Source organism: Achroia grisella, unplaced genomic scaffold (assembly GCF_030625045.1).
Source record: "Achroia grisella isolate CSIRO2021 unplaced genomic scaffold, CSIRO_AGI_Agris_v1 utg114, whole genome shotgun sequence".
In the NCBI taxonomy this organism is placed as follows: domain Eukaryota; kingdom Metazoa; phylum Arthropoda; class Insecta; order Lepidoptera; family Pyralidae; genus Achroia; species Achroia grisella.
Window position 1 is genome coordinate 1530754 of NW_026712585.1, and position 15717 is coordinate 1546470.

The following is a 15717-nucleotide window of genomic DNA, read 5'->3' on the forward strand; positions in this document are numbered from 1 at the left end:
GTAATCTATTTTATATAATTATTTTTAATAGAATTTCCGGAGATTTTTAGTCTTATCTTGTTAAGGTTTGAAGGTTCGAGAATTTTCATCGGTTTTAGTCTTGGTAATTTTTCTAAGTATTTTTATTAGTGGTCTGGTACACAGCTATGCTTTTCTTGGGACAAAAAAATTAATATGAAACTTGTGCCTATTTATAGATGAACTTCGACTCGAAAGCGACCTTCCTAGTTTTAGAGTTCCGTATCGCGAACGCTAAAAGCGGATCCAAACTTGTGGCGTGATTGAGCATTTGACAATGATTAATTGCCGTATAATCTTTTTGATATATATATATATAATATACATATATGTATATAATCAATTTCTGATAAGTATATACTATAATTAATAAAAAAATCTGAGTAGGCATTGTTTGAATTCCGCACTTTTAGTAATCTTTTGAATATATCGCTCGTTTCATGTATACATAAAAAATAATAAGCTCATTTCATACAGACAGCACTCCGGACATCATTTTACCCATAATAACCACTCATATGTTGCCGTTTCAGTAGACTAATAGACATGCTTCTCATCCTATAATTTCACTCCCTAATCTTGACAGCCTCGTCGGTCTAGTGGTTTAGCACACCACTTTTCTATCCGATGGTCGTGGGTTCGATTCCTCGCACGGTACAAACATTTGTATCATGAGTATGATTGTTTGTATCGGTCTGGGTGTTTTCTATGTATGATATGTATTTATTTACAAAAAAAATGTATCCATGTATTTATACCAAATGTCTAGTACCCACCCATAACACAAGCTCTGCTTAGCTTGGGACTAGATAGCACTGTGTGAATTGTCTTGAGATATTATATTATTATTATTATATTAATCTGCACTCTACAGGCGAGAATCAGCTTACAAAACAAGCTGTTAGACGGCTGTAATAGACGGGATGATCTCTGTGATATAACTCACGGGGTTTATCTCGCCGCCTTAATTTCGATTATTGAGAATCCGATTCCTAGCCCAGTAAAAACGTATTCATGAGTATGCTTGTATTGGAGATTATCTATATATATATTGTGTAATATTTACCAAAAAATGTAATTAAATATTTATATCAGTTGCCTAGTATCCATAACACAAGCTCTGCTCATTTTTATTTTATTTATTTAGGTTATCAACAGCTTATACAATTTATACACAGAATATTTTATTTGTTTATTTATTTAATCATGTAATTCGGATATGTATCCATATTATGTTAGTAAACAACTTATAAACTATCTTAGTAAATTACAATTTATATTTTTTTTTATATGTATATTTGAGCGCGTATATACTATATATATACACGATTGGGTGAATCCCTATTGTGTTCTCTAACTTTGGCTCTGAAGTGTTTAACAGTATCGTTTTTAAATAACGAACTCAAACATGTTTAGCATTAAAGCAAATTTCATGAGGTATCTATAATTAGCTTTACTAATTATTTAATACTACATATTGGACAATTATTTAATACTATACGTGGACATACATACATGCATTTTAATTGTGGCAGTCAAACGCGCTCAAATTGGGGGAAGGCGATTGTTAGCAATGTGGACTGCTGATCTTATTGCTAGCAATGTACCATGTTAGCTTGACCTCCACCCTGGAAACCATCATGATAAATGCACGGTGTATTTTTTTGTTTTATGGATGATAATGGAATGGTGCCCCCGCCTGCGCTAAAGGATTACGCTGGCGGGGCACCAGTGGGGGATGATAAGATGAACATGAGATCAGGTCAGCCCATCGTGACAAGTACACCGTGAGGGGGGAAGGGGATTGTTAATAATGTGGACTCATGACCCCATTACTAGCAATGACCATGTCAGGTTGACCTCCACGCGGTTCCCTCTGGAAACCATCGTGATAAATTCCTGGCGAAATTGTCACGATGAGCTAACTGACCTGACCTCATGTTCATCTTATCAACCTCCACTGGTGCCCCGCCAGCGTAAACCGTTAACGCAGGCGGGTGCACCATTCCATTATCTTCCATAAAACAAAAAAATACACCGTGAATTTATCATGATGGTTTCCAGGGTGGAGGTCAACCTAACATGGTACATTGCTAGCAATAAGATCAGCAGTCCACATTGCTAACAATCCCCTTCCCCCAATTTGAGCGCGTTGGACTGCCACAATTAAAATGCATGTATGTATGTCCACGTATAGTATTAAATAATTGTCCAATATGTAGTATTAAATAATTAGTAAAGCTAATTAAATTAAAAGAAAATTTCATGAGGTATCCTCATGAAATTTTCTTTAATGTTAAACATGTTTGAGTTCGTTATTTAAAAACGATACTGTTAAACACTTCAGAGCCAAAGTTAGAGAACACAATAGGGATTCACCCTGTCGTGTATATATATAGTGTATAATGAGTAAATGACGTTATAATATAATAAACTACTTATACATACCATATAATACTTACCTTGATAAATATTATATTGGGGAGATTATTATATACTATTAAAGGGGATTGTTAGTAATGTGGACTGACGATCTTATTGCTAGCAAAATACCATGTCAGGATGACTTCCGCGCGGTTCCCCCTGGAAACTATCGTGGTAAATTCTTGGTGAATTTGTCACTATGGGCTAACTGGCCTGACCTCATGCTCTTATCATCCTCCACCGGTGCCCCGCCAGCGTAAACCGTGCGCGGGCGGGTAAAACATCCATAAAAAAAAATACTTACCTTGTTACTGAATGTCGCTATGTGAATTGTCCTGAGTTACGCCACATTTTACTCGTTTCTGGTACTTTAAGATTTCAATGGCTTCCGTAGACATTTCACGCTCAACTGATTATATTATTTATACTATTACGTCTAGACAATTTAATGAACCATTGTTCTAATGTGAACTCTATCCAATACGAGTTTGTTTTATTAAACTTAAACTAATGTTTAAATCTGTTTTTTTTATAAATTACTGCGCATCTAATATCATTCCCGTGATATGTGCGTCATACTGTGTATGTAAATTAAGTATTCATTATGTATATATACTGACATCCTTATTGTTAGTTTGTTAGTGCGAAAGACAGATATATGGTATCTTTAAATATAGGCATTTCTATAGTCTTAGATTACACGTTGTCATGTAGAAATTAATTTTATTGTTCAAAACAGTGCTGTTATGTGTTATTTTATAATTAACTAGCAGTACGTCGCGGCTTCTCACGGATTTGAATTACTTGTCTTGTTGTGTACTATAACACGCATGTATTATATATATAAACCGTCCTCTTGTATCACTCTTATCTATTGCTGAAAACTGCATTAGAATCCGTTGCGTAATTTAAAAGATATAAGCGTACAGACAGCGGCGGCGACTTTGTTTTATACTATGTAGATAATGATGGAATAGCTCTTGAAGATTATATTTTTATGTAACTATGTATAATAGCAAACCAGTTTAGTTGAGTTCTTCTCAACTGAAGCTTGTTATACTTGGATAGTAGGGACAGTTATAAACTCCCCTCCGATCGATCCCCCGATCATCCGATCGATTCCCTGTCCAATTCAAACGGGGATGGAAATTACGACGTCCTGAGCCGAGGTTAGAACCCCTACCGGTGACCAGAGACTAAAGTCGTATCCGTCAGGCGGGAGTTGGCCTTCAGCCGCTCCATAAGTTTCGCGGATTTGGAGTGCCATCTGCACACGTCCCCTATCATCCGTTGAAGCTGTTAAGGCCAGCTGGGGCCAACAGCATTGGTCAGAAAACAAAAGTCATAAAAAATAGGACATGCAAGTTCGAGAGTTCTTACGTGAAATGATTTTGACTATCTTTTTTCGATCCATAGATTATAGACGTGTATGACAACACCTACGGTGGGAAACGATGCTTGCTGGTTGTGATGGAGTGCATGGCCGGTGGAGAGTTATTCCAGCGGATACAGGACAACAGCGATGGAGCATTCACTGAACGACAAGCAGCTGAGGTTAGTAATCTAATCTAATATGGATTGTCATACTCGCTGAAACGTCTAATGTTGTTCCGCAGATAGAAAGATTTGACGGCCTCAATGGTTTAGTGGTTTAGCACACCGCTTTACTTCCGATAGTCGCGGATTCGATTCCTCGCATAGTACAAACATTTGTTTTTATGATTATGATTGTGTGTATTTATTTGAGTGATTTTTATGTTATTATGTATGTACTATATCTACAAAAAAATGTATTTCTATCAGTTGTCTATAATAAATATATACGTGAAGCAGAACTTTGCACCCCTTTTTATGAAAATTGCGCGAACGGATAATTATAAAAATACATCACGTAGATTGCTAATATAACATAGACTACAATTTATTTTGACACACACCCATATATTCTCTTTAAATTATTATTCCTGGTTCAATGATCCTTTTGGGTTTTTTATTACGACCATTTAAAACCAATATAGTATATAAAAAACAACATATAAAAATGGCCTATTATTTTTTTCAGATAATGCACTCCATCTGCGTCGCAGTTCGACATCTACACGACTATAATATCGCTCACCGAGATATCAAGCCTGAAAATTTATTGTACACAAGCATGGAACCAAACGCACACCTCAAACTTACAGATTTCGGGTTCGCAAAAGAGACCCTAACGCCTGCCGACACGCTCCAAACTCCCTGTTACACCCCGTACTATGTAGCACCCGAGGTTAGTTGTAATTACAGTCCTACACTATCGTATATCATGGGCGTAGCCAGCCTGCGTGACTCGAGTCGTGTCGTATCAACAATTATAGAAACTGATGGAAGAGCGTGGAATATAGCAAGAGTTTCACCGACAAGAGCGCGACTCTTAAATTGGGATCTAGGTGTAGCCAGCCATGCGCTCAGGGAGGGCAGCAGTCTAAAATATTATGTAACTAAGAAACTATACCCGTGGTTACACCCTGTAGCACCCTGTACTGTATATTATTTTATGCGTTGACTGTTGAGTTTGAACTTTCTTAAGGATATTAAGTATCGTAGTTGGTACTTAGATAATTTATTTTTTTTAGGTTTGGATAGGTGCCTCACTGGTCAGAGCCCCACCGTGGCTACCCCCATGTTCAATCTGAAGATGTAAACAGAATAACCCCTTCATGAAACTAAAACCTTCTTACATTTTAACTGAGAAAGTTATATAATTAGCACGAGTTGTGTTCACTTCCTTTTAAATTATATTATTTTTAAATATTTTAAGCATAAAGATGAAACATTTAAAGTATAAAACAGAACAGTATGTATGTATGTATGTTTGTTATGTTTTTTTTTATTTAAATGTAAGTATTATGCAAAGTATATAGAAATGCTTGGGCTTGAAAAGTTATTTTAAAAAATTCAATTTATTGCTTTATATCTCAACTAAGTCTTATGATTATATATTAATGCCATATGATTTGAAAAACAACAAGTAAATTTGAAAGAACTTAATCACAATATTGTTTGTGTCGATTTTATATAAAACTATCATCAATTATACTATGTTTTTTAATCGATTTTATGCTTTGGATAGATTTTGTTTTCATGCTGATGTCAGGCTTATGTATTGCCCTATTTGAAATCAGATTATTTAAATAAAATATGAATATTTTAGAATAACAATAATATTAGTGAGAAAACAATAATTTCAGCCGTAACTTTTCAATTAAGCCTAATTTTCCCTAAACACACAACAACTGAAACAAACCCTCACCCCTCTAAAAAAGAGATGCTAATTGTTATATTTTGTGCTACATGTTAAAAGTGTGTCTGTCTTTGCCATCATAGTTGCCACACGAATGAATTTAATTTACTGTTTATTTATTTAAAAATGATCTGTATGGTTCTTAGTTATATTTCATGAAGATCTGTTTAGGCGTTTGAACATTATCGACCCCTTATCTGGAGGAACAAGGGATTTCATCTACTTTGAATGTGCATAGATGGATGGATGTTTGTTATTCTTTCACGCAAAAACTACTGAACGGATTTTGATGCTATATGAGGCTATATGTTGGCGCACAACACTAGCGTTGGGATCGACTGTCTGTCGGTCAGTCCCGGTTGAGGTCACACTTGTATTTGCGACGGCGACCATCTATAACATGTTTATAACATTGTTATAAGCAGTTAAGTTTTATAAAATATATTGTAAATCATACAAACTGCAGCCAGATATTACTCATATCCACATCGGAAAACTATAAATTTCATGGTGAAACCGCGGGCTCAGCTAGTGTATTATATAACATTACTAGCTACTCGCTCCGGCTTCGCACGAGTGTACATGTATTATATATATATATATACCATCCTCTTGAACTATCTATTTTAAAAAACCGCTTCAGTCGGTTGCGTAGTTTTAAAGATTTAAGCATACATAGGTACGAACAGACAGCGAGAGTGACTTTGTTTTATAGTATGTAATGATTTGTATTCGTTACAGGTTTTAGGACCTGAGAAATATGACAAATCGTGCGACGTTTGGTCCCTCGGGGTTGTGATGTACATCCTATTGTGTGGGTTCCCGCCTTTCTACTCCAACCACGGTCTAGCCATATCACCCGGGATGAAGAAGGTCAGTTGGTACTTTTCATATTAATATATAATTGTATATCTGCTTATGCTAACAGATATACGCTGAGGATAATCCAGAGGAAGAAGATATAATTCAGAATAAATATCATAGTGATACACCAGGAATTAACCATGACGGTTTCGGTGGAAGCTCTTATTAGTAACAGCTGCCTAGGTGGTCTAACAGTTTAGCACACCGCTTTACTTCCGATAGTCGCGGGTTCGATTCCTCACACATTGCAAATATTTGTATTCATGAGTTTGTATAGGTCTGGGTGTTTTCTATGTATGTCATGTATGTATTGACAAAAATAAAATATCTAAGTATTTATATCAGTTGTCTAGTACACATAATAGGCTCTACTTATCGTGACTAGACGGTGCTGCGTGAAATGTCCCGTGTTATTTATTATTTATTTAATGTTTAATGTACTAGGTACTCGCCCCGGCTTCGTCCGGGTGTACATGTATTATTATATATATGTATATATATAAACCTTCCTCTTGAATCACTCTATATATAGAAAAAAACACTTCAGAATCCGTTGCGTGGTTTTAAAGATTTAAGCATACATAGGGACGGACAGACAGCGACAGCGACTTTGTTGTATATTATGTAATGATGATTTATTCTGTTACAGCGTATAAGACTAGGTCAGTATGACTTCCCTGCGCCAGAGTGGTCCAACGTGTCATCCGAAGCCAAGAATCTCATCAAGGGAATGTTGTCCGTAGACCCAGCCAAGCGTCTCACCATAGAACAAGTATGTAACAACTAAATAATCGGCTTTTCTTAGGCAAAATATGTTTTTTTATATTGAGTCTCGGTGGTTCAGCGGTATAGCACACCAACGATTGTCGCGAGGTCGATTCCTCGCACCGTACAACATTGGTCTGTGTGTTTTCTATGTATATTGTGTATGTATATACAAAAATATATATTAATAAGTTAATACAAGCTCTGCTAATCTTGGAATTAGATAGCGCTGTGTGAATGGTAGGGCCATTCATAATATTAGAATGGATAAAAGAATGATTTCAATCTTGACAAAATTTGTATACATTAGAATGGAAAGTGTAGAAAATTCTTAATTAATTTCGAAATTAATCTATATATATTAATAAAATTGGATTGTCTGTTTGTAATATTGAAATAACCGTTTTTTACTACATGCATATGAATATAAATACTGTACATACACCAAAAAAAACACTTTTTACAATTTTTATGTCTGTCTGTTTGTTCCGGCTAATCTCTGAAAAAAAGTCCCGTTAAAATCTGTCTTGGCTAGACCGATTTTACCTTTTTTTGGCAGATAACTGATGTAATAAGGAGTAACTTAGGCTACTTTTATTTTAGAAAAAATCTTTTATATTAGAAAAATTAAGTTAAATTCCACGCGGACGAAGTCGCGGGATCAGCTACTTAAGAAAAAATTAAGCACTTTTGAATAGTCATTTCACTTATTTTTTTAATCTACTGCTCATTCGGAAAAGTCACAAAAAGAATGAGCAGTCCATTATCATATACATATAATACTTAATATTAAATGCCTACAAAACATTATCCATTTTGGTTTTAGGACTAGTGATTTCCGGTATATTGGTGTAAGCGAGATGTAACAATAGTATTTTATTTACAGGTAATGGCGAGCCCCTGGATTCGACAGTATACACAAGTGCCCCAAACTCCTCTCTATACCCACACGCTACTCCGCGAGGGAGGAGAAGCATGGGCGGACGTGCAGGACGAGATGACGAGGTCCCTAGCTACAATGCGTGTCGATTATGACCAAGTAAGTCCCATTCCACTTACTATTCATTTAAATTTTTGCCACGCACAACCACTTCTAGCAGTAGAACTTCCGAACCGATACGATATTGTAATCTTCAAGGAATAAATAAATAAGCCTGGACAATTAAAACAGCGCCATCTAGTCACATAGTAAGCGTAGCTTGAATATATAAACTATAAGTATGCGAAATTTCATACTAGAGGATTATGAAATTTTCCTCGCAAATTTCGTTAAAACGGAGTTTTTGTTTCACGTATTTATATAATATATATATTTTGTTTTTTTTTTTCAGGTACAAATCAAAGCGCTAGAAAACAGCAACAACACATTATTAAATAAACGACGAAACAAGGTCGGAGCTTAGAGTGTAATTTTAAGGTATAGCTTATTGTACTGTTTATATATAGTTTGACCGGGTTTCTTTCTTAATTCTAAGACTGTTAAGAAAATGGGTTACCCCACAGAGGGTAGGAACTGTTAACTTAATTTTGACTCGATATTCAAATAATCATGCTGCTTGCATACTTAAATTCTATATATTTACGAACTTAGTGCAATATTGTTTGTGCCAATTGTACCTAATGTTTTAGAACTACATTCTTACGAAGGTACTATGCTTCGTGGTTTGACAATAACTTAGTTATTTCAGTTTTGATGCAAATAAGAAAAACAACAATAACATATTTATATTGAAAAATTGTTTATGCACTTTGTTATATGTACATACATTACCGATCTCTCCTTTTTTTAATTCTTACAAAGACCTTTATAAAAACTATACATAGATATAACAAAATTATTTTCATTTCGAAACACCGCCCGTAACACTCCACTTGTTTTTTTGGATGAATGGATAATAATTGGAATGGTAATCCAGTCTTCGCTACCGGTTTACGCTGGCATGGCACCAGTTGAGTATAACAAGATGAACATCAGGTTTAGTTCAGTTAGCCCATCGTAGCAAATTAACAAGGTATTTATCAAGATAGTTTCAAATCCAGCGCCGCTTAGGAACATTCTTTCGGCATACGCTGATCCAGTTTATTTTACCGCCTTTATTTCAGTACCCCTTAAATGTATTTTTTATGTAATTTCATTGGCAGCAATAAATTATTGTTATTCTTATAATAAAGAGTATATTTTTTCTTTTCTCTTTTTAAGAGGTCTTTGCATTATATATATCACACGCAAGTACATCACTTTAAAAGTATATACAGTCAACCCTCCTATAACGCGGTGAGTGCGTACCGCGTTGTATGGAAACCGCGCTATAAGAAACTCGGATTTAACCATACAAACCAGGCTAATTCGTAGCGCGTTCTATGGAAACCGTCTACCGCGTTGTATGGAAACCGCGCTATAAGAGACTCAGAATAAGTACAAATCCCATCATTCGTACCGCGTTATATGGAGACCAATAAATACAAAAGACAAGATAAAAATAATTTATTAAATAAGGAAATGATGAAAAAAATGAAACAAAAACTAAACTAAAAAACTGTTTTCCAACAAAAACAAAAGAAAGACTTTTGTAAAATGATGTAATCTTTCAACACTCATCCTCACTGTCAGATATGAGTCGCCTAACTCGCCTTCTTTTAATGGGCAAAATGTCTTCCTCACTTGGTTGATCTTCACATTGGTTTTAAGCGGCTAAGACATAAGCAGAACGTAGTTTTTCTATAATTCACGCGACAATGTAGTCAAAAGATCACATATATATCTTTCATGTTACAGTTTCGTTAGACACACACACGCATGGCACGCTGTCGATGCGAAACTATTTAGTTAATAGAAGTGGAATATAGCGCACGAGGAGCCCCACCCGTGAACCACGCTGATATAAACATATCCAGTTAAAACCATTCATTGGGTGCACGGAAAGAACTGATGGGACGTTGTTGAACGGAGACCGCGCTGTAAGAGTACCGCGTTATAGGAGGGCTGTCGCAATTTTAGCTCCGCGTTATATGGAAACCGCGTTCTGAGAGTACCGCGTTATAGGAGGGTTGACTGTATATTAGTATATTAATAAATTTAATTCCATATTCAAATCAATTCTCAATTAAATATTTACGATAATGACTTATTGTACTTATATAAATTAACTAGCTGTTGACTGCGGCGCTACCCGTATCGAATACACAATATGATAGTGTAGCTGTGTATAGGTGAAGGAAATTTTATAAGGGTCAATTATTTTTGTGGTTATTACAACCAAACATACAAAGAAATCAAATATTTAAAAAATATTGTTATATTAGGAATGTGGGCAAATAATTTAGATATAAACCAACAAAAATGTATTTTTACGTGTATACTACATGAAAAAGACTATATAAGAGCTTTGTTAAAATTCTAAACAGTTCTACTAAACATTAGCTCATAAGATATGTCCAAAAACATACTTTGACTACTCATATTAAAAGTGCTTCTTGCAAAATAACAATATTCGAGTCTCTTGCCCATTCTTCTCCGCTCACTCTCTTTGCTGAGTTTAAAGGTCATAAAAAGTACCTAATAAGTGCTTAAAACTAAGTTTATTTTTATTATATGAAGTAGTATAAATATTACAATGTTTTGTATTTAGTGGTCAGTGCTCCCAAAGTTTAGTAATCACAAAATAACATAAATGAAGTCAAATATGCATTTTCTAATATTAACCAATCATAGTTTTTTAAGTTATTATTAATAAAAGACACAGAAATAAAATATTTGGAATGGTTTCACGGCATATTTTTCATATAATGTAATCTAAATATGCCAAATCATTTACTTATCTATATATGTTTCAAAGGAAAATAAATATAATGGGTTATGTTAATTGTGGATTCAGCATCAATTGAAACAAGCCACTAAACCTTAAATTTTGCTTAAATAATAATGAAAAAAGTAGAAGAAATTAATGAATCCTTTCAAATATTTTATTTCCATTAACTATAAGATATTAATAATAATTAACTGAAAACGAATTCATTTATGACCAAAAAAAACAGTTCTCACGAAGAATAAACTGTAATTATACTTAAATGTATATTATACATAAAAAAGTACATTACAATATTGCAATTATTTCCAAACTTAAACTTACTACAACTGCAAGTTTAGTTATTTAGTGTTCAAATTAAAAGATGTCAATTCTGCATTAGGGTCTTATATAAAATATAGGTGCTGTCTCAAATTTATATTTACAAATATATATACTGTAGTAATAATAGACCTAAAATGTACTAGTAACCTCTAAGATAACCTCTCGTTGAAATACTAGATGAAATAAAAAGTATTGTTGCGGTCTTCAATAACTTCCTTCTCGAACTGCGTATTAGAAGCGTTATGGGTACATTCATCTCACTCAGATTAAAATAATAATAAAATCAGTATGAAGAAATATAATAAAAAAACAGTGCGTAGAAAATTTATAACAAGAGGCGGTTATATCGCTTATCGATTATAACGTATACATAAATAACTACAGCAGTCTATTTATTGCTACTACTAATTATTTCTGAAAATTATCCTTAATTTAAGACGCGAGATATAAAAAATCTTATTGTTTTAATACTAAATAAGCTACGATAAATGAATATTGATGTTTAAAAAATTAAATGTATTCATAATTTACATTATTTGTAAGTTAAATTAAAAAGATATTTGGGTGTGTATTTCAATGTTTCGGTGTTAATTATATTGTGGGAAAATTATAATAAAATATACAAATTAATTTAATTTAATTCTAAATTTATAAATGAATATTTAGATATTTCTGTCTTAACTTGTAAGTGTATGTTTTCCAACTTGAAATTTATGTAATGATGTTTAAATCTCCCATCATCATACATACATCATGTGTGTCATATTGTAAAACATATCTGTTATGTACAAATCATCACAATTTTAACATTTTTCGAGTTCCCAATTCATGGGCGTAGCCACGGTGGGCCAACGTGGATCGCTTGTCGCACCTTGGCAAGTACCTAACTAAATCTAAAAATATAAAATATCAAAGTACTAATTACAATACTTAATATCCGTAAGAAAGATCATACTCGACAGTCGACACAAAAAATAATATAAACATACAGTATGATACATAATGTAACCGTTTTGCGGGTATGTAACTAGCAACATAATATTTTATATTACAGCCCTACCTTGAGCCCATGGCTGGCTACACCCATGTCCCAATTTAATAGTCGCGTTCTTATCGGTGGAACTCGTGCCACTTCCACGATCTTCCATCATCTCTTCAATTGTTGATACGACGCGACTCGAGGCATGTGTAAAATAAGTTTTCTACAAATTTGATTCAAAACATATGTGCAGATGGAAACAAGGAGTAACATTATTCGTATTTTCTGTATTGCTTACTCACAATTACCACCTTTAAAATTTTGCACTCTGTCATGTTTTGAATATCAAATTATTTTAAAAAAATCTTTGACAAATAGAAAATCTTTACTAGTAAGTTTTTTTTATTAATATCTACACACTGAAACTTTGAATTTAGTGTTAAAAATGTTACAATATATTTAGTGACTTAATATTGCCAATTTTTATTTACGAAGATTTTTTTGCCGTCCATCTTTTGAGAGAGCCCCCTATGGGATATTTTCGTAAAAGAAATATATTTTAGGTGCTTTTTGCGCTGTATAGCTATGGTAGTTGTGAATATAATGTAATCTTAATGTAAACATAATATATATGTACAAAATTGAAGAAAACAATTGAATTAATCACTTTTTTTTTCTTATTTATATATATATATAATTTGTGTAATCCTTTCATACCTAATGTTTTATCTTTTACATTAATTAGACATTGGATATTTTCCATGTCGAAACCATACCACATGGTATATTGGGTGACTACTGCGTACAACCTTAAATTAAGGTTTCTTAAGGGTCGCAACTAGGCTACGGTAACCGTTTACCATCATGGATAGCCCGATCGCTTTACCACCATTGTGAAATTAAAAAATGATGGCATTATCTGTCGGAATAATAGACTAAACATGTATGTTTATTATATACATATATCTATAATTATACTCTGGGTATTTTAATCAGAATGTTTTCGATATTTGCTTGCGGCTAAATTTTAGTTTGTGTGTATAATAAACTTCTTTCGGTGTTTAATTTTTAAGATATATTAATAAGTAAATTTTTTAAGTCACAAAAGTCGTACCTTACTACGATGATAGTGTATATTTTATGTGAAAAAACGTCAGTATCAGTAGTCAGTACAAAGGATTCCTCGACACATAAAGCAGCTCACAGTATTTTTTTTTTAATCCATAAATACGCATCATTTCCGTTTAAAGCCAATCTTATTGTAGATATAAATAAATAATATTGATCATAAAGTGTATACTCGGAACAAAACCAGTACATAAGTAGGTAACTAAAAATTTTCACAAAGAAACATAGTTCAAATTATATTTCTAATTATTTCTGTTTCTCAAGTTCAAGTTTCATAAGTATTCTTGCCTTTTAACGTGATATTATACCCTTTACTTTAATGTGAGCAGCTGTGATAAAAATGAAAGGAAGGGTCAAAATATCATGCAATTTCTGTGAAGTTATTTATGGATGGACTTATAGAATACCCAGCATCATATTAATAACATATTATGTACTGATTTAAATTTGACGCGGTCAGTATAAATACTGTTTTAATAACGAGACTCAATCGAAAATAAAACTTGGTAAAGATCCCGTAATTTCTCCTAATTGTATGTAAATACCTCATGGTTGTACTTATGGATGAATTCCAATATATTTTCATAATATCTTTACATCATGTTATATTTTTTCACTAAAATCCATTTAAGGAATAAAAATATTGTTAGTTTGGTGGAATCTTAATTGGATTAATCAGAATGCATTAGTGTAATGTTTTTTGTTTATGTTTAGTCGTATATTTAATAAACATGCTACGTGAAAATATAAAATAATTGCATATGTACTTGTTTTTTTATTTATTACCTATATAAAAACATATTGTAAATATATGACTCGTCTGGAATAGATTAGGATATGATTGATATATAAAAGCAAATGAAACATAAAGGGTTATTTAATAATTATGAATAAAAATTACCTACTTTATTAGTTTTTTAAATACATATTGCTATTTCATATGGGCTACATATGAAATAGCAATATGTATTTAAAAACCTAACATGTTTTTTAATGCCATTGGATGTGTGCATACAGCACCAACTACTTAAATATTGGTTCAATACGCAAAAATCATATAAGAGTTTGAACCTTTGACACCACTTGAATCCTCTCTTCCAAAGGTAGACAAATTACGTTGATGTTTGATTATATTTGAGAAAAAGAGTCAGGATGTAGACAGACCTAAATACGCCAAAAAAGGTTTTTATACAAAAGTGCAAGCCCGTGCAACTTCGTCTTCGGAATTTTTGTCTCGTTTTTACAAAACGTTTAATTTCAGCTCTACTCCTATTGGTTGTAGCGTGATGTTGTATATAAGCCAACTGCCTTCATCACAAATGGGCGATCCACCACAAAAAGATTTTTTAATACAGATAGAATACTTTTAAATTATTCCGAACCTCACAATTTGTGAGCCTGGATGTTACCTCTTTATACTATTATTATTGTGGTAGTACTCTATTACTGAAGTGGAATTACTACAGATTTACCTACACATATTGAGTCATATCTCCAAATACTAAATTGTCGTGGAAAATAAAACAAAACTTGGCATTAATAATTTATTCCAATAAAAAAGCGCGCCCAAATTCCAATAAATAAACGTTACCAATTAAACAACAGCTTCACTTACAACTAATAATTCCCCAATTCGTGCTAACTTAATTGTACACAAATACGATTAATGGAATACAGTTTGTACTTATAACGTATGTAGGTGTATATAAAAGCAAAAATAGTTAAATAGCATGCTCTTAACAGAGAGGATACACATTATTAAGTCGTCCGCTTTCACATAATAAGCGTTTTAAAACATGCTTTCGTTAGCTACCATTATTTAAAAAATGAGATTACAAAAAATACTTTAACGTTGAAAGTTATTCGAGAGACCCATTTATAATAATTAAATAATACAATAAAATGTCATAAAGTTCTATGAACAAAAATAAAGATCCAGACCAATACTGCAGAATACTGTGTGGTTAATTTTATATAAAATAAGTTTTGTATGTCCGTGTGAAATGACTCATGCAAACACACACAAACTTATTACTTCGATTAGTATCAATGAGTCAAACATAAATATTTGGTTGAATCTAACAACTGAATCCAATGCTGTTTAAACAGTAGACGTACATAATTCT

General features: G+C 33.0%; 1 protein-coding gene across 1 annotated transcript in view; it reads left to right on the top strand.

Annotated features, from left to right (window-relative positions):
* LOC131850259 (MAP kinase-activated protein kinase 2) overlaps positions 1–9601 on the top strand; it is a 29493-nt gene extending 19892 nt beyond the window's left edge. Inside the window, exons 3-8 of the mRNA XM_059200447.1 lie at positions 3859–3996; positions 4505–4711; positions 6467–6598; positions 7239–7361; positions 8241–8393; positions 8686–9601. Of these exons, the coding sequence (XP_059056430.1) occupies positions 3859–3996; positions 4505–4711; positions 6467–6598; positions 7239–7361; positions 8241–8393; positions 8686–8757 (825 nt within the window). The 3' untranslated portion in view covers positions 8758–9601. The remainder of the gene's footprint in view (positions 1–3858; positions 3997–4504; positions 4712–6466; positions 6599–7238; positions 7362–8240; positions 8394–8685) is intronic.
* Positions 9602–15717: the final 6116 nt, after the last annotated feature.